The following is a 20,723-nucleotide window of genomic DNA, read 5'->3' on the forward strand; positions in this document are numbered from 1 at the left end:
GAATGAAAACGTTCAGTGGAAAAGGATTTTGAGAAGAATATAGGAAGTAAAAAACAGAGGACTGAGGAAATAATATGCAGAACACCAAAAGTAAAATCTTTACATAGAAATGATACGTTGTAAGATTGTGAATTGATAGGCTTGTTCCAACGTACTTTTCTCTGAAGCTGTTTTCTCTACTTTTCAAACTGGAGCAATCTTGCATTCTTTTTCTGTTCTCTTTTGTAAATATGTTTATAGCTAATGGCTCCAGTGTTTCCTCTGGAATTACATGACAATTCAATTTCTCCTTCAATTTATCTTATACTCTGCTTCAGCTTAAACCACTATCCTATGTCTGCACGCTCTTATATTGTACAAGAGCTTCCCGATCTGTATTGTGCCAATACATTGAGCAATATAACTGTCCAGGTTTTAGCTGAGACAATTAATTTTCTTCTTAGTAGCTGGTACAGTGCTGTGTTTTGGATTTGGTGTGAGAATGCTGACAACGCACTGAGTAAACATAAGTAATGTTTACTCTAAATCAAGGACTTTTCAAGTTTCCCATGCTTTGCCTGTAAGCAGGTGCATAAGAGGCTGGGAGGGAGCACAGCCAGGACAGGTGACCCAAACTAGCCAAAGGGATATTCGACACCATGGAACGTCATGCTCAGTATATAAACTGGGGGGAGTTGGCTGGGGGATGCTGATCAGTGCTTGGGGACTGGCTGGGCATCGGTCAGCAGATGGTGAGAAGTTGTATTGCGTGTCACTTTTTTTTTTTTTCTTTCGTTTAATTCTTCTTTCTTTCTCCTTTTCATTACAATTGTTGTTGTTGTTATAATTATTGCTGTTATTATTTTTATTATATTTTACTTTTTTTCAATTAGTAAACTGTTCTTATCTCAACCCATGGGTTTTACCTTGTTCTGGTTCTCCTCCCCATCCCACAAGGGGGGCCGTTGAGAGAAGTCAGTGAGCGGCTGCATGGTACTTAGTTGCTGGCTGGGGTTACACCACGATAACAAAATACATATAAAGCTGATTCTTAAATAGGAAAGTCAGCTTTATGAATTGGAAAGGAAGGTATCATCCAGGATCAATTTACCAATGAAGGAAACAATTGAGAATGTGCAGGATTAATAAGGAAAATGAGTACTAATAAAAATTAGCAATTTCCTCACAGCAAATAATGAATGCAAAGAGCACAGAAGTACAGACGTATTAATCAGGAAAGCAAAGTACAAAGAATTAAAATCTGGAGCCTGGCTTTTCTCATATTAAAATCAATGGTAATAAGAAGCTCATTCACTTTGTTATTTGGAAAATATTTTTATTAAAATGAAAGCAGCATCTACAATACAATCTGCTAGAATTCTATAGAATTTCCCAGTACTTATTCCCCAGTAAAATAAAGACCTCAAACATTAAGCCACATATATGATGATATTATGATTTTCATCATCTAATTGTATATATTGTAGGACTGGTTATTACACCATTTTTCTTAATACTTTTTCTAATCCACTTGTAAGAAAAATTATAGTCCATTATGCTAGCATCTCCTTTGAGAGTTTATGAAGTTCACTATTTCTGACAATTTCTCTTCCCCATATGTCAAGCACAATCATTTCATTCCTTATCTTATAGAACCATAGAATCATTTAGGTTGGAAAAGACCTTTACGATCATCAAGCCCAACCATTAACAACTGCTAAGTCCACCAAAAAACCATGCCCCCAAGTGCCACTTCTACTCATCTTTTAAATACTTCCAGGGATGGTGACTCAACCACTTCCCTGGGCAGCCTGTTTCAGTGCTTGACAGCCCTTTTGGTGAAGAAACTTTTTCCAAATATCAGATCTAAATCTTCCCTGGCAAGACTTGAGGCAGTTTCCTCTCCTATCGCTGGTTACTTCTGAGAAGAGACCCACCCGCACCTCACTACAAGCTCCTTTCAGGTAGTTGCAAAGAGCAATAAAGTCTCCCCCGAGCCTCCTTTTCTCCAGGCTAAAGACCACCAGTTCCCTCAGCTGCTCCTCATAAGACTTGTTCTCTAGACCCTTCACCAGCTTCGTTGCCCGTCTCTGGACACGCTCCATGTCCCTCTTGCAGTGAGGGGCCCAAAACTGAATGCAGTATTCAAGGTGCAGCCTCACCAGTGCCAAGTACAGGGGAACAACTGCTTCCCTAGTCCTGGTGGCCACACTATTTCAGATACAAGCCAGGATGCTGTTGGCCTCCTTGGCCACCTGGGCACACTGCCGGCTCATGCTCACCTCGGTATCAACCAGCACTCCCAGGTCCTTTTCTCCCTGCATAACCTCATGACATCCTTGTAGTCTTCCCGAGTTGCCTGCCCCTTCTTCCGAAGGTCATAAACTCTCCTTTATTTCCTGAGTTCCAGCCAAATCTCTCTGTTCAGCCAGGCCAGTCCTCTTCCCCACCAGCTTGTCTTTTGGCACGTGGGCATGGCTGCTCCTATGCCTTTAAGATTTCTTTCTTGAAGAATATCCAGCCTTCCTGGGCTCCTTTGACCTTCAGGACTGCCTCTCAACAGTCTCCCAACAGGACTGCCAACCAGTCTCCTAAACAGGCCAAAGTCTGCCCTCTGGAAGTCCAGAGTAGAAGTTCTGCTGACTCCCCTCCTTCTCTGAGAATCAAAAACTCTTATCATTTCGTGATCTCTATGCCCAAGATGGCTTCCAGCCATCACATCACCCACAAGTCCTTCTCTGTTTCAGAAAAAACACATCCAGCAGAACATGTTGCCTAGTTGGTTCACTCACCATCTGTGTCATGAAGTTATCTTACACACACTACAGGAACCTTCTAGACTGTTTCTTCTCTGCCATGTTGTATTTCCAGCAGACATCTGGTAAGTTGAAGTCTCCAACAAGAACAAGAGCTAGCAATTGTGAGACTTCCCAGCTGCTCATAAAATATTTCGTCTGCCTCTTCATCCTGGTTAGGTGGTCTGTAACAGACTCCCACCATGATATCTGCCTTGTTGGCCTTCCTCCTGATTCTCAACCGTAAACACCCTATCATCACCATCATTAAGCTCTAGACAATCAAAACACTCCCTAACATACAGGGCTACCCCACCGCCTCTCCCTCCTTGCCTATCCCTTTTTAAGAGTTTATAGCCATTCATTGCAGCACTCCAGTTGCGCAAGTCATCCCACCGTTTTTCTATGATGGTAACTATAACACAGTTTTGCTCCTGTGAAATGGCTTTCAGCTCCTCCTGTTTGTTGCCCATGCTGTGTGCATTGGTGTAGATGCACTTCAGTTGGGCTACTGATCCCGCCACCTTTTGGGGGAAGAAGTCCTAATTCCTATGTGACCACTTTCAGGTACTTCCACAGTTTCTAACACATGGATAACCCTTATGTCTTTGCTACTACATGGATCTTCATCCCCCTGTCTCCACTGAGACGGCAGATCAAAGGACCTCGCTAGCACACTGGGCTTCAAATATTGGTGTGCTGCCCCCAGCCTTCTCTCTCATGAGTCTTTTTTTATCCCCTTCCCCCTTCAAATCTAGTTTAAAGCACTTTGAGTGAGCCCTGCTATCTCCTGTGCAAAGATGCTTTTCCCACTTTGAGACAGGTGTACCCTGTCCATTGCTAGCAGGCCGAGTGTTGCATAAACCAACCCGCTGTTCTCACATCTTCTAAGATAGTGAATCATTCACTGTTATAAACATCATAACATTAAAAAAAAGTGTCAAAAAGCAGCTGCTAATAAATACTGGAATGAGGTGGAAAAGCAAGAATAGGAGTAAAAATAAAATTTCACTGCTTCCTACCATGTATTCCAAATCTGTTTCATCCCTGAAAAATTTACTTCCTGTCAAAAAAACCCTATGATTCTAGTATTTGACGTGATTGCATTTAGAGAATAAATTTATTCATATCCTGTTGCCCTATGCTCTGACTTTTACAGAAGAAAATAAAAAGCAGCAGGCAATATTAATGATTACCATCTTGTAAATAATGCCCTGATTAGCTCATAAAACCTAACATTCAGTCAAATGCAGATACAGAGGTTTGTGATGTTTTCCCTGTAACTATGATAGTTTAACTTTCTTACTTTTCTCTCCCAAATACATAAATAAGAAATCTTACTGTAAGGTTTAGTTACGTAGGACGACTTTAGCTGCTCTAGCAGTTGGTATATCAAAGTGGAAGTCTGACTATATACCTTTTGATTTGCCTCTGCTTCTGGGCATGGGATCTTACTGTTTGCCTTACACAGACCTGGAAGTCACTGGACTCCTCTGTGAGTGCTATGCTCAGGATTCCAGCAGAAAATCAACCGCGCTGAAATATGGATAATTTCCTGATAGGTTTGTGAGCTATATCTGTCTAACAAAGGGCCCAAAGAGCAGTAGAGCTGGCACAAGTAATGAGGTAGAAGATGCATGCAGCAGAGGTAGCAGTAGCAGACAGAAGAGTTGAACAAGCAGGAAGGAGAAAATGAGGCATCCCTTTCTTCCTAAGTGGTGAGTTTACAGAAAATCTCAGCAGGCTTATATAATTTAATATATGCATTCAATATGCATTTCACCAAATGCATGTAATTCTGTTTTCCATAATCTACGCTGCTATAAACAAAAACCTGCACAGAATCACATGATCAAGATGGGAGGTCTTAAAATGGAAGGATTTAACAGGAATGCATTATTTAATTTCTAAAATAAACAAGCATATACTTTGGACTTTTATCTCCGTATAAATAAATATTAAACAGAGTATCATGATCATTGGATCTTTTGGTCTAACTTCCATTTATCACAACTATGGTAATTTCCATCTGTTGGGTTTTCCCTGTCCTAAGCCTAGTCATTTTTAGTTGATGATGGCTGTTAGACTAAATTCTATCTTCCAGAAAAGCTGGTTCAACTGCGTCAGCCTCCTTCCTAAAAAAAAATATAAATAAGCAAGCTATTTCAAGGTGGTATTTATCTGACCTAACTTCTAGCCATTTGTTCTTATTTTGCCTTTCTCCATTAGATTACATATTTCCTTAAATATTGAGAATTTTTTGCTCCTTCAGGTACTTATACATGAATCAAATACTTAATCTTTTCTACTAAACAAAACAAATTAACCTTTTCAGTCTCAGTCTGAATTTCTGGATAGCAATGACAGCCAGATGCTCTGCAGAACACTGCTTCCAGGACATTTTAGACACAGCCACACCGCATTTAGTTTTGCCAGCCTTTCATTTTACTTTTTAAAACATATCTTTAACCTTCTTTATTAACATTTCACATTTCCAAATAATTTTGTTTTCTTTTTTCTATGTATGGGTTGTTGGGGGTTTATTTATTTTAATTACTGCTTTCATTTGATCTATGAAGAACAGCAAAGGCACAATGCAAGCTGCTATTAGAACCATCCCTTTCTGTATCACTACTAGGAACTCATCCTATTGGACCACACCTAATATCAAAAGGTGTTGTAAAAATTAAGTCTACTCTGATAAATCCAATGACATCCCAAGGCAGCATTATTAGGGCACTACTGCATAAACGCTTACAGCAATGGAATTCCAATTGATCTTGGTAAATATTAATGGGAAGAAAGTCTCATTGCTATGTCACAGTTGCAGTGAGAAAGCTCAGATTGCTAGAAACACTGCTAGCTTTGGCAGGACACAGCTGAAGCAAAGCTCATTGTCAACTGATATGACACTCTACCATGCCACGTTGCCAGGGAAACAGCAGAAGGAAGAGAATATAATGTTGTTAAACTGGAGGGGTTCTAAAAAAAATTTTACAATGCTGAGGCCAGGCTGTCCTGAAGTAAATGTAGCATATGTAGGATATATTATCATGTTCTATAACATTGGTTCAGTTATAAGCTTTCTCCCCATAACTGATAGACTGAAGGATTCTTGCTTCTAAAGATGCTACTTCTATTACATACATTTTATGCTAAGTTATGTGAACTATTATTAATAATTTATTTCTACTGATGATAAACAGTAAAATATGACCAATTGGTAAATAGCAAGGCAAAGTACTGGACTGTGTATTTTGAAAGCAAGTTCTTTCAATCAGTATAATAATGGAAAGAAAGGACAGTGTCAAGATTACATATCTAAAAAATAAGTGACAGGAATTAGAGAACTGAATTAATTGGAGTAGAGGAATTATTCATTGTCTGCTAATTTTGAATATAATCAGGGGACACTGTCATCGGTTGACAAGTTCAAAATTTAACCAAGCCTATTAATAGCTTTAAAAAATGCATTTTGATACTCAAAAATCTGTCCCAAGAAGGAGGCTTAAGTATTCAGTCTTGGCAGCACGTATCATGTGTGCATGTCACATGCATGTAGTGTCTCATCCATTACTTTTCATAAGAAAAAAAAGAAAAAGAAAGAAAAAAAAAGAAAAACAAAAAGGAAAAGAAAAAAAGAAAGAAAGAAAAAAAAAGAAACCCCAGCCATCCAAGACAAAGATCCATCTAACCCAAAATCCCATGCCTTACACTGGCTAATAATAGATAATATGGGGAGGGAAGGAAATCTAAGATCTGGGGAGACACAAATACTTCCCTAGTACTTTATCTGTGCTCCTCATGGAACCTTTCCTAATGTTGCTTGGTTTTTTGAATACTATTGAACATCAAGTTGATATTTCATAAACAAAGCTGTTGCAAGTCCAAAATCTCTTTCTGGTACATGCACTGTATGATAATGAGTCAAGAAGATTTCAAAGTATTTAACAGTATTTTTAAAGAAATTAAACTTCCTGTAAACACCTTGGTACATTGCCAGAAAAATGACAGTTTGACAGTTACCTAAGTGTTCTCAGTGTTAGACACCATTATTTTTAGTTTAAAACACCTGCTGGAATGGCAACACTGTAATACAAGCATACAATTATATTTACTTGCACGTGATTTCTTTTCCTAGCACCCAACTTCTGTTCAAAAGAACCTACTCTTGAAAAGCCTATGAAGAAATACCACATATGTCAAACAAAAAAAGTGATGATACTGTAGGGAATTTTGAGTTTACAAAACCAAAACTACTAACACCACGAACAAAAGCACTACTCCTCCTCCTCCTATTACTCTGACTTAATTGCGGTATCATCTGCAATGGCAATGAGTGTGCAAGTGGCTTATATGCATGTCAGCAATTGCAAGGTGACACAGGTCGTAGTAAACACACCTTCTGAAAATATATGCTGCAATATTCTGGGTTACTTGGCTTGCAGTACTTACTGCTCTTACTTTCGTTTAACTGTGAAAATGTTTTTCTTATTGCGCGTTGTTATATCAAAGCCTAACATATGCCTTTGAATTCATGACATTAAAGAAAAGCTTAAGCAGTTCCTTAAATTTAAGATATAAGCTCATAATATTATCTCATTGTTCTGATGGTTTATTTGCTGGAGCAAGTTCTCATTCTGTGGCATCATCTGAATATACAAAAATGTGATGACATTGTAACCTTTGATAAAACACCTGTCATCTCTCTTCAAGAGTCAAAAGTTTATAGTGTATAATGAAGATCAGGTGATAGGAGGACTTGAAATTAGGAAAGAAACAAATTTAATTAACATTAGCCCTAGTCTCAAAAGGAGTCAGTAACATATTCCAAATATTGTCATCTGTTTTCCAGTTTTAAAAATAACTGCTGTTTTTTAGTTTAACTCTGGTTTTTCTAAGTGTAGTCTTACAGTTCCTAACAATACAGTAGCACACCATTCCTATAGATAGGATAATACTTCAGGTAGGGACAACAGAGCATTCTGCCAGTGCCCAAGATCCCCAGAACATTCCCCTGGGTGACCAAGGAACAGATTTGTTCAGTAAGCTACAGCAGCTAATAGAACAAGTAACATGGGAGACATGTCGCAGAATTGTTTTCTGATGATCCAGCATGCTGAAGTTCACTCACTGGCAGCCAAATAATAAGGCCTAAACTCTGATGGAGTTTGTTACACCATCTATCCTATATTGAATTGTTACTAGGAATGACTTTCCAGGAAGTCTCTATATCCTGACTCTACCCATACACCTTTGAATCAGGTGATCTTTGTGTTCTTTTTGTGTCCAGTGTGTTACATGATTTTGGGCAAGTCATTTGAAAGTTACGGGTATTATATTTACCCATATGCCTGTCCACCAAATTCTTCAGGTTTTATGCTACTTTTCCTCCCTTATTATGTGGGGACTACAAAAAAGGTAAGCTCTGGGCTATGAAGGTTATTCTGCCTATTGAAAATGGCTGAAAGAGCACTGAAACAGCAGCAACAAATGCAAATTACTAAATACATGCAAGTGTTCTAAATACATGCAGATTCTCCAGAGATCTGTTTAATGTTCAAGCTTATTTAATACCTTAGTTAATGATACATTAACTATACTCACAGATAACTACCTTAAAACATACCATAAACACCAGCCAGGACAAATAGAACAACGTAGCAGTTTTAGAATTAATTACAGCTGCATGCCAACTCACTGAGATTTTTTTATTCATAGAAGTCATTCAGTTCAGGGGTTGCAGAAAGCTTAAAGCAAAAAACTTAAGCAAAATGAGATTCAAAAGTTGGGATAAGAGTTTTGCATCCACAGAATACTTTCAATGCAAAAAAAAGCACGAAGAAGTTGCACTTGAGAAGGCTGTAGTGTAGACTGAGTGCCACTTCAAACTACCCCTACGGAATCTAAAAGATTTTTGAGAACATGAATACCTATTTTATAGAAGAGAAGAGATAAAAAAGGAGAAAAGTGAAAATATATTTTTGTAATAATAGATACAATTCTCATATTAATCCTACGACAAAAATATATTTTTAGAAAAATTCTATTTGTTAAGTAGAGTTGATCAAGTATCCAGGAACATATCTTTTGACAAGTTTTCATCTAGTGTTAAGGTTAGTATTCTTATAAAGCCTCATTTGGCTACATTCCTCTAAAACCAGACATTACTTCTTAATAATATTTAGCTATCTTCCAGTTATTTTTCTGTCATAAGTCATATTTCTGTTGTTCTTCTGCCCATATAATGAAATCAGGTTAGTTATTTCCTAAGAGTATTAAAGAAATTTCTACCTAAAATTCCAAAATTGTACACACCAGAGTCATGGCACATAGTTGACTTTCATGCTTCTGTATTAATGAGATCTAGAAAAACTATAGAGTGTAGAAATGGATACAGAAAACCAAATCATTCCTTATGCAAGGCACCACCTCCAAGAACAACAGTGATATATAGGACAAGTTTATTCAAGGATCTAGTCTTTCAGCATGAAAAAAAGGAAAAATCCTGGTAAAGGCTAGGATAGAAAAACGTCAGTAAAAATACAACTGAAAATATCAGTAGTATGTCAGACTGAACAGCAAATTTTTAATATAATTTAAGAATAAATTGAACAGTGTAAGTTGTTGAGCATCTACTGCACCTCTGCTGTCTCCTTACACTGAAAGTACTGTCCATCAAATCCTACTCCTCCCACCTTTTATCAGTTTTTTGTTCAGGACAAGCCTTTCCTATTGTGGTGGGGAAAGCCACAGCAGTCTAGTTTCTTTCAGAGAGAGTCTGTCAAAATCCTTTTTCCAAAGTAAAATAGTTTCAGCATCTAGATTCATCTCCCTACATATTTCCTCACTTCTTGAAAAAAAAAAAACAACCACAAACCACCACCAAACAAAAAACCACACCAAAACCAACAACCAACACACATAAGCAGTTTTCAACTTTAGCAGGCATGTCTTTCCTTTGTATGATATATATTTATTCCTGTTATCTATTTTTTCATGTGTCTGCATATATGTTCTAGTCTAAGTTAATAGTTTCTCCCAGCTTTTTGACCAGCACATGCACCAGCCTAACAACAAAAGCTGTTCTTGAGAAATGTTTCAAACATCATTACAAGTAATGTGATGTTAATAGTAATACCTTCAAGATGATTAAGTATTTGCTATTCACCTTGGAATGCTTTTCAAAGACAGGTACTTGGTATTTTTAGATTTTGTGCATGATTTTGCCTGCTATGCTATTAAACTGTTTTGGGTTTTATTTGTTAGTAATCCTGTCAAACTTTGTAGAACTTTTGGTATTCAAGATCACTTCCTATTTTCTCATTTCACGCCACACAATTTTCTTCGCTAAAGCTTGTCAAATGTTTCATATCACGTATGTTGAACCAATATCAAAATATTGGTTTGGGCAGATCTACAAACTGTTAAATCAGGTGATTTTGTTTCTGCAAGTGATGTTACCCAGAACAAAGCATAGCAGGAGAAAGACAAAATCCCCAAAGTTGTCTTCCCCTTCTCTCATTTGTTTCCAGGCAGTATAAAGCTTAACGTCCTTTGTCTTTTAAAATTACACACAAAGGAAAAATTGTCCAGGCTGGCAACTGATAGCTTGGGCATTATTTTTGTTCTCCCTTCTTCAAATTGGTGTCACTACAATAAGCTCGCCCTGAACTGTTAGCTATTTTCAGGACCTAGCAGTATGCAGAACTAGCTCATTTTTCCCTCAATTTTTACCATATTTGTCAATCATTATTTTAGTGCATCTTCAATAAAGGCAGAGCTCATGCATAGCATTTATCCACTTCTGTCAACAGGAAAAACAGACATTACCATATTCATATAGTTTATTTGCTCAACTTCCACAGTTTATAAATCACCCAGATTCTTATAAAACTCTGTCAAGCAGTAAGTTATCTTTGGCATTGGACTAGTTTTATTTAATAGTTCTCTTCACCATAGATACTACACCAGGAAGCATTCTAGACTCAGCAACACTATTATTTGTAGGGCTTTTTTAATACATGGCAGCCTCAGTGTTGCAGTTCAAGTGATATACCAATGTAGGTACTTCTTATAGTTTACCTGTTGGAGCTGATTAACACTGTATTGTGTATCCAGCACACCTAGAACATGCCATCTCTACACAGTAAAATTATGGATGTGTGTTTGGATAAAGCATAACAGTCAAAGAAAGACAGGTCAAAAGTAATCTGTTCTTTACGATAACACAGTAAGGCTCCCCCTGAAATGCTAGTAGTGTCTCTCTCCTTTTTGCCATATAAGTAGGAGTTTCAGGAAGATGACTGTTCTCACGTATTTCTTCTATGTTCTAATTTCTCCACAGATCATAAAAAATTATCTGCAGAATTAAGTTTTATAGATGTGATATATGTCCAAGTGAATACTTGGACAGTATTTGCATACACATGGAAGCTGATGGATGATGAAAGTCTGAATTTCAATGTCAAATACCCTCTACAAGAGTATTCAATGAGATCATAGGAGAGTAGCCCTTCAAGCTGTTAAAACACTATGTAAAAGCAGGCTTCAGTGTCACTCTGAAATAAACTAGGTGCTTACTTCATTTTATTCTAGATACTGGAATCAAAAGCAACATCTACAAAGATTTTTCAGAGTACATTGATATATTTTTTCCCCTTTGGGCTAGTTCTTTTTGATTTTTAAATCTGAAGAGCAAGGCAGGAAAAGTCTAGAATCACAAGAAACCAACTAACTCCTAGTCAAGTTCTAGATATAAATAAGACATACTTTTCTTAATATCTCTGAAAATGAAGAGAATTCAGGGCAATGCTTCTCTCCCGTCAAGAGGAGGTTACTAAATGAAAGTCTGATCTAGAAATTTGTTACAAAAGGAAGGCACTAATGCCAAGAGCAGAATCTCCAGATAATGAAGTCCACATGTAGAAGAGTGAATGGTTAATCAGCATAGTACAGAGAAGAAAATGGAAGTGCAGTTGATAAGCTGTAAAATCACTACGGAAGATAAAAATAGGGAAACATTACTTATGTGATAAGCTATACCAACAAAGGGCCAATTCAAACAGTGCCAACAAGGATTAGTGGAAATATAATTTAAGAGAAAATTCCATACTTGTAGAATAGCCTTAGACACATGGAGACAATGATGGAGGCACAACAGAAAGATCTAGACAAACTCTACAGAGCTCCAAAAATTAGGTAACAATGTTTTGTTTCTTAAAACAGATTTTTCTGGCCTGGTATTTCTCGTGACCTAGTATAATTGCTTCTCAAGCTTGTCACTTAGCTGCCTTCTAACAGGAAAAATCTTTGTAAAAGATTTAGTACTCATAATGCATATTTCATTTGCAGTAAAATTCAAGTATTTCTGAAAAGTTTTATCAAAATTCAGCTTAATTTCTTGACCGTAACTTTTCTTCCCTTGGAGAATCCTGAAGTGCATGCAAATGGGATTCAACCATATAAGCCAAGCTTGTAAAACAGAGGGAATATTTTTAGTCATGATTTTGTAGGTTCAATTATAGAATTGCAGTGAGATCCTGCCTATATATGTAGGTTCATTTTTAATGAAAAAAATCACGTATGCAACTATGTTGGCATTACACAAGTCCAGTACAAAATAAACAACAGTGAAGAGAAAGTCACAGCTGGCCCTTTCTCCAGGATAGGGGAGTGGAGCTTTTAAGCGTAGAGAATTCACAACAGAGAGATCTGCACTGTGACAGACATCTTGTGTAAAGCTTCAGTACTCCCTTCCACTGAGTCTGTTTGTGGAGTAAATACCACCTTCTCCCAACCTGTTCCTTCACTTAATCATTTTGGAGAAGTCTATATGAGTTGGTAATCAGTTATGAGATTTTTCAAGGATTCCTTGAAATTATTATTTTAGGGGAAAAAAGGGAAAAGGAAATAGCTGCATACAAAGTGGTGTCATACCCGTACAAGCAACTAGAGGATGTCATGCATGATGCAGCTCTTACATGTACGTGTGCTGTGCACGACATTTCTTTACTCTGTAAAGAAACTTTAATATAGATGTGTGTACTACACATAATTGGGGTGGGTGGGTGGGGTGTGGTTGGGTTGGGGGTGTATGTCCAATAAAGAAAAACAGTTGAGGCTGATTAACTAATCCTCTTCTGTAGAGGACTGCCAAAACCAGACCTGGCTGAAAGATCCCCTTTCGTAAACTTACCGAGAATCAATCAGATTTGAAACATTGTATAAAAATTTCTTGAAATAAATTTCCTCCCCAACAACACTTAAGGTGATGGACCTGCTGTAAAAGAGCAAGGATTCTGGTGTTCTGGACTACTCCAGGAACTGGTACTGCTGAACAAACTTTCTAAATATAAAGCAACTGATGATATGTAAAGGAGTACAAGAGAATTAGAAGCATTTTAAGGTTAACTTTCTGATTTAACAGAATAGATTTTAATTCTTCCTGAAAGGCAGCTCTTTTCAAACATAAACACAGCACATTTAAGGAACCACTAGATGATAGAATTGTTATGTGTTCCTACCCACAAACTCCCATCTCTTAAGCATCATGTTTTACAAGGCTATAAAAAAAAAAGTTCAAATGAAACCCTGTAAAGGTTAACTCAGGCAACCTGAATGTAACAGCAGACACATAGTTGCACATGTGTTAAGTGTTCATATAAGTTTTTCCATAGTTATGGTATTTGCAAGCTGTGAAAAACAGAAGCTAATAGCATTAAGGGGAATTAAACAGGAAGAGTTATTCATTTGACAAGGCAAATTAGTCATATAAACAAAACCAGAAAATTTTCAAGTTCCATACTAATTAAGAGCCATATTTGATTTTTTTTCTTTAAAAACTCATTCCTTCACAAATTCCAATTTTAGCTTCAAAATGTCCCAGGACTTGTAAAACATGGTGTCCAAATTAGCCATCCCTGTACACCAGGATATTCCTACTGTCTACCTTTTTAAGCGATGTGTAGAGTAACAACTAAACATTTAGCAAAAGGCACAAAAACCCCAAACCTGCCATCATGTGAAAAGCATCTCCATTTCCCAAAAGTAACATTAAATAAACAAATCTGTCCAGTAGGGAAAACTATCCAAAATAAAGGAATCATAGCTTCTGGCTTTTTACTACAGATTGGAAGTGTGGGAAAATCACATTTGGGACTGGGAACTCAGGGATTACTGCCTTGGGAGGATAGGGAGGTAGCGGGAAGGCCAAACACGGGAGGGGAAAAGGAAGAGAAGGAAAGAGAAGTTGCACTTACTGTTTGGTTATCTTCATACAGCTTCAAGTCATACCCACTCAGCTCCACACAGAAAATTATTGCTGTAACCCCCTCGAAACAGTGGATCCATTTTTTGCGTTCAGATCTCTGTCCACCCACATCCACCATTTTGAAAGTCAGCTCTTTGAAGGTGAACTTATTTTCTACAATCCCTGTGGTCATGTCCCGAGAACGCAGAATATCTTCCACTGTAGGGATGTAGTCCAGTGCTGCAATCCTTTCAAGGTCATTTAAGTAGTATGCAGCATTATCCTCTAAGTGGTACTCATTGGAGCGGCAAAAACACTCCTGCACACCAGGGTCTGCCCAGAGCCGTTTCATGACGCCCAGAAGCTCAGGGGTAATCTCACCTTTGCTCTCAGCTGGGCCTGTCAGGGCAAAAAGCTGCACAGCATCATAGGCTCTGTCAGGATTGTGAAATTCTATCTTAAGGGTGGCTAGAGCCCGAATGATACGTGTGAGAGAGTCAATTGCATTATAGATAATCAGAGGTTTGTATTCCTTACAGGCCTCCAAGTTAAAGCCACCGCTATGAATGATTTTCATCTGCTTTACAATAGTACTCTTCCCAGAATTGCTGGTGCCCAGGAGAAGGAGCTTTATCTCTCTTCGTTGTCGCTGACTTTCAGAGCGCAGGTGGCGGTCAATCCTACGGGACCGCCGCGCTGCCTCTTTCTCCTCAGAGCTTTGCCGACATCCCATGGTACAGCAGGCAGTTACAGAAGGGAAGGATTGGAGATTGTCTCACTCTTTTTGCGTCTCTGAAAAGGATCTGTGGTGTCTTTCAGTTCTCGTGCCAGGTACACCTTGAACAAAAAAAAGTCACTATCCAATTCCCGATGGTCCAAGATGCCTGTACCACCTAATTCAATCCCAGCAGGGGTGCAAACACATGTAGGTATGCAACCACAGAAATAGTCTCTTCAGTAGATGTCATGGCACTCCCCTTTCCAGTGCATAAACAGTAGTGCATTCCTGTTAATGAAGGGACACTTCCCTTTGCCACAATTTGGCTAGATCCATCAAATACTCTTTTCTGTTCTGCATAATTATTTTGCTGCCTTCTGTCCAAAGGTAAGGAGCCGCACTTTCACCTTCTCTGCTCTGGCTCTTGTCTTTTGATTTTATTTTCTGGTTGCTGTGGTGATGCTGCTAGATAAGGCTGAAGCTTTCTTCAATGGTGCCGTACTCGTTTCTCTTCCCCCACTTCTTCAGCTGATCCAGTTCAGCTCTGTAAATCTGTGCTTTCCACCTGCCAAACAATGAGAGAAGAAATGAATGAAATGAGAGACTCTGCTTCCTTACTGCAAACCACTCACTTTCTCCTCCTCTTCTAGACTTCTAAACCTTTTATTATCCCAAACAGAAAATACAGATGGAAAAATATGTAAAGAAAAGCAAAATCTAAAACCCTAGCAAAAATGTAGGGACAGCTGAAGCTTGCAGACCTAAGAAAATGTGGTTTCTGAACAATAGTAAATCAAATCTCTCTTTCAGCCTTCTGTGTTTTATTATCTAAACCTACATGAAAACAAACAGTGCTGAGCTGTGCCCCAATTTCTCCCTCAGCAAGAGCTTATGGCAGTGCTGTTCCTGCACAGTCCTGTTCCGACTGGTTTTCCTGAAGCAGAAAATGAAACAGACTCACAACTACTTTTCCCAGTCTCTCTATTTATATCAGTATCTTGTACCCAGACAGATGTCCTCCTGAATTTTCTTTCATCTTTTCTGTTTGCACCGAACATTTAAATAACTCAGTTAGGAAGCAAAAGGAGGCTTTGCTTCATGGTTTTGTAAAAGGGAGTGTTACTGATCTTTGCAGAACAAAATAACAGGTCTTCCTTCCCGTTGGAGAACAGTACTGTTAAACATGCTACCTGCATCCTGCTTAGTCAATAAAGTGATGCACTACTAAACAAACTTTGTAAGCTTCCTTCCATAGCCGAGCTAAGCCTTATTAAGCCTCCTCTCTTCCATTTCTAATACAGGAAATTCTGAGATGCAGTAAAGTGAACAGTGACTACGAGGCAAACATTTCATACAAAATGCACAGGAAATACTGCCCCAAGCAAGGGCTGACAGCTTTTCAGTGACTGTTAGAGCAATTATTCTTTCCCAAATTAGGGTTAAGCCTACTAGTTGGAACTCTACAGAAGGCAACAGCAGGAAGCAGTTACCTCTCACAGAGAGAAAACACAGTACTAATACCTGATTGGTGGTAACTTGCCTCTTTTCTACGAAGGGCTTGCTGCTCCCACTAAGCTCTGAGCACAGTGGGCAGCAGAATCACAGATGTCATGGCTTCCTCGCTGTATTCTGGCCACAGCCCACTTTGGCACCTGTCTTGCTGCCTGTTTACTTGTGTCTAGAGGGTCTTCGGTGAGTATTTTCATAAACTAAACTACATGCCACAGATACTGTCAGAGGTAGTCTTAAGAAAAATTTCAGAGCTTACTAAAGTAGTACAACTTCTACTACATTTTAATAAGACTAAATCTCCCAAATTCCATCTTCAAAGTTGCCCTAGAAGCCTTTGGAAGTTTTTCCTGTGTGAACTTACTAGCATTTCAGCATAGATGTGACAAAGCATTAAAATACATATTGAGGGGGATGATTTCACATTACTAGGAGAGGGACAGAATGATCCAAGCCAGATATTGAACCTCTGACTGTTGTGAGAAAAGAAATTGAACTACGACTTCTTGCAGCCTCACAGACAAACAGTTAATCGTAACAGGCAATCATTGTTAATCCCTTAACATCAGAGAAAAAGGTATAAAGACTGGACAGAGTCAATGGATGACAGTTTTACATATTTGTTCCTGAAGTTTCCTGGTATGTTAGCCTAGGACAGTTGCACTTGCAATCACTCGCTCTCAAATACTTTTACTGATTCTATATTTATCTTTAAATCCCCTTGTAACTCTAACCCTGCTTAAGGGAGATACGTAGCTGAATGTAGACCTGGTTACAATTCATGACTACCAGGATGAGTCAGTATAGGTCAGGACTGGTATATGGAGAAGAGCATTATATTTTAGTTAGAAATAGTGAACAGATGATTGTTGCAAACAATTGCAAAATTCCACAGCTGGAACTCTGACCACAAAAAGGTGAACACAAAGAAGCCCACTATATGAAGTATGTTGGTTAAAATGTACTTCAATATCCCACTCATTCCTGTCTTTACTTAGATTCCCAGAACACTACTAACATACACATTTTCAGAATAGCAGCTTTTACTCGGTTTTGAAGATCTCCTATACAGTATTTCAACTTCCCCTCTTCTTTCTTGCTCCCATTTAAACACACCTTCTTACTATGCTCTTTTATTCTCCATGCTTTAACACCTGCTTGTAAATCCATCCCAGATCCACATGCATGAAACTAATTAACCAGAACAGGACTTTTACAGTAACCAAATTCAAAACCTAACCATGACAATCTTATTCTCAGTTGTTCTAAAGTAGTTATCCAGTCGATACGTCACATCACCACTACATGACAGCTTGGAGCACTTATCTGTCGTCTTTTCTTGTACGGGCCACAGTGTACAAACAGGCTTGTAATTTAAGCATTTTAAGTACCTTAAATTTAAAGATATCTGAACCCTTTGCCCAAATGCACTGCGTTTTGCTGTTTCCTGGTCTAAAATTCTACAATAGTCTTAATATCAGCTGTATTTACCTTACTTCCATTTGCATGTCAGAAGGATGTTAGCACATGAAGAACAGATTAATCAGCAGAAAATTAAAGTAACAGCATACACATTACTAGAATGGTAATCAGCACAATTTTACTCTAATGGATCAAAGTCATGAAAAAGAAAGCCCTCCAAAATGAGGAGTTATACTTTCTTTAAATAATTGGCTTTTTCCAACGGTCATAGAAGATGAAACATAAGAGTTGAGGAGGCTGGTTTTTAATAAGTAACTTTCCATCCACACAGAATTAAATTACTGTACTAGATATCAGGCCAAATTCTTAATTATACAAAAACTAAAATTCTTATTTTAATTATATAAAAATTAGAGTTGGCTCCATTAATCACACTTATTCTGACATGTTCAGAACATTTTAAACTGTCTTTCTTTTAAGTCCTCATCATCAGAGGCTTCATTTTCATGCAATTGATAAGACCACTAGTCAAATTCTTTGTGACATTTTCTATGGAAAATTTTTCATCTTTAATCATGGAGATGCAAGAAGCACATATGGGACTCCCTCTCCTTTTTTATTCAGGTTTCATCCTGAAAAAAAAAAACCAAGAGGTTTGCTGGAGACAGGCAGCAAGAGGATACATATTCCTGCCAAAATGGATCAGTACTTATGATAAGTCTGAAGATTTTATGCCCGTATAAGATATGCAGATCTTTTTTATACTTTATGTTATTGGCCTCAACAATCATTTATGACAGTTTGGTAGAAAGACACTTGCAAGAGAAAATTATTCTTTTCAGACAGCTTGTACACTCTGTAGAGTATTTCCTATTGCATATTTCCACAACACATTCAGATGCATCATTCATATCTCACAGTGGTTTAAGTAGCAAGTATTCTGCTTGCTGTCCATTAATGTGTTTAACACAGAAAAGGATAGAGTAGCACCTCCTTATTATAGGGAAGACCAGGAGTATGTAAACACAGCATAAATGAGTTTTACACGGTTGAATTTCCTTTTTTTTTTTTTTTTTTTTTTTTTTGGTTTTGGCTTCCAGTCATTTCTGTTGCATATATCGTGATGATACTTGGATATCAATATTTCAAGTAGGAATAGTTAAATGATTATATTATTGCTTTGGAAATAGTATCTACCATTCTGCTTTACAAATAGTTCACTACAGTAAGAAAGTTTGATTTATTTAAGTAAGTTTTACCACATACACTGAAAAGCACCTTCCATGCTCAAGTCACTACTTTTTAAAGTTCAGGAAAAGAATAACTTTACAAACCATTATGTTGCTATATTTTATTGTGCTGGCTACATGAAGATGAATTTTTCTTGGAACACGCTCAGAAAATAAGGCACTCTAGAATTTGTTCTAGTTTTTTAGATCAGATTTCACATTAAAAATGCATGTTTCATAGCTGTAAATTTCTGATTAGATAAAAGTTTTTTCAGTTATACTAACGGAAAGCACTATTGCTTCCGTTTACTGTTCACATTTCTCTCTAAACTTTGTTTAAAAAAACCCCAGACTTAATCTTTGAATGACCAGATTATACTGCGTATGTGTGTCTAAACTAATATATCTGCCTTCTCCTGAAGCTGCTCAAAATATTAAGAAAACATATTTGTTAAATCTGATGATATATATGGGCTCTTTTGTCATGACTAAAATAGGTATTTCTTCCCACAAGATAAAATTAACATGCCCCATCCTGAGCTAATACTGATCTATTTCAATTATCATGTAAGTAATGCTAAAAAGTTCATTTTGGGAGTGGGGAGGATACTTGAGCAAAATTCTGCACTGGTTTATTACATTAATCTGTTGAAGTCCATTTAACTGAACAGCCTGTTCAGCACATTCCTCTGTCCATATTTTTGTGGCCAATAAAGCCAGTCGTTATTGTTGGTTTCATATCTAGGCTTGCTCTTTGCCCCTACCTGTCACTTCTGTCTTGCTCAAAATGATCTGTGTGTTTGTAAGCATAAACACTTATCCCTTTTCTCAGCACGTACCCAAGTAATGGCCAGGGGGGAGGAGGGAGGAGGAAGGAGAATGGCACTACAACAACACAATTCAATTGTAAAAATTTCCCTAAGGAAAAATCCCAGTATTGTCTCTTATTGCATTAGCTACTGGCACTTTATCAGGGAATGCAGAGCTACAGAATCTGCCTTGAAAAATGTTCCCCCCCCCCCCCCCCCCCCAAGATTTTATTGAAAGGAGCTGGCTCCTAGGCTGAGAACAAAGCCAATGGCTGTTACTATCACAGTCAATATTGAGACTGTGCATACAGTATGCTGTTAGAAGCAGTAATTTCAGCTGGCATTGTAGGCACAAAGCTATATTCTCCCTCAAATGCAAGTAGTACCAGTAGTCTAATAATTTAGCTTCACCACCACTAGCCTGCACACCCAGAGCTTTAGAAGCCTAATTCTATTCAGCTTTTTACACTATTTCCATCCTAGTAGCCAGATGATACATATAATCTTTCCCCAGTAGGACCTAATTTAAGAAAATAAAACAAAGTTCAAAAGGTTGCAGTAAACTTTCCACAGCCGTTTTAGCTATAGTTGCCAGCAATCTTGGTTAATTCAGGACTGGTATTCTATTCAGTATTACAGAACGTATACTAACAGCGCAAGAAAACAAAACCTTACCCAAGCTACACTTTCCCTCCTTACTGGTTCTAATCGCTTCTTCTTTCTCTTCACTTATCTGAAAGTTTAGAGGTAGTGGACCTGCCTGTTTGAGCACTTACCCATGTAAAAGCAAATGCAAGCAAATCTAGCAAGAAGTAGCACAGCACACTTCCAAGACTTACAAGTGTAAGCTAACCTAATGTAATCAGCTTCTAACGATTATACACATCCACAGAGAATTCTAGTAATTTAACGAAACCTTATTTTCACAGGTTTTAATTTTCAATCACTTCTTACACTATTAACAAAAGAGAAAAAGACATGAGGGAGTATGATATATCAGGAAATACCCAA

At 37.8% G+C, this 20,723-nt stretch overlaps 1 protein-coding gene across 1 annotated transcript in view; it reads right to left on the reverse strand.

The window, feature by feature from the left end:
* The window catches only part of GNAZ (G protein subunit alpha z), a 94,126-nt gene that overhangs the window by 37,479 nt on the left and 35,924 nt on the right, over window positions 1–20,723 (reverse strand). The window contains exon 2 of the mRNA XM_080392771.1: window positions 14,036–15,308. Within this exon, the coding sequence (XP_080248897.1) occupies window positions 14,036–14,758 (723 nt within the window). The 5' untranslated portion in view covers window positions 14,759–15,308. The remainder of the gene's footprint in view (window positions 1–14,035; window positions 15,309–20,723) is intronic.

This window comes from Falco punctatus, assembly GCF_963210335.1.
Source record: "Falco punctatus genome assembly, chromosome: 1".
Lineage (NCBI taxonomy): Eukaryota > Metazoa > Chordata > Aves > Falconiformes > Falconidae > Falco > Falco punctatus.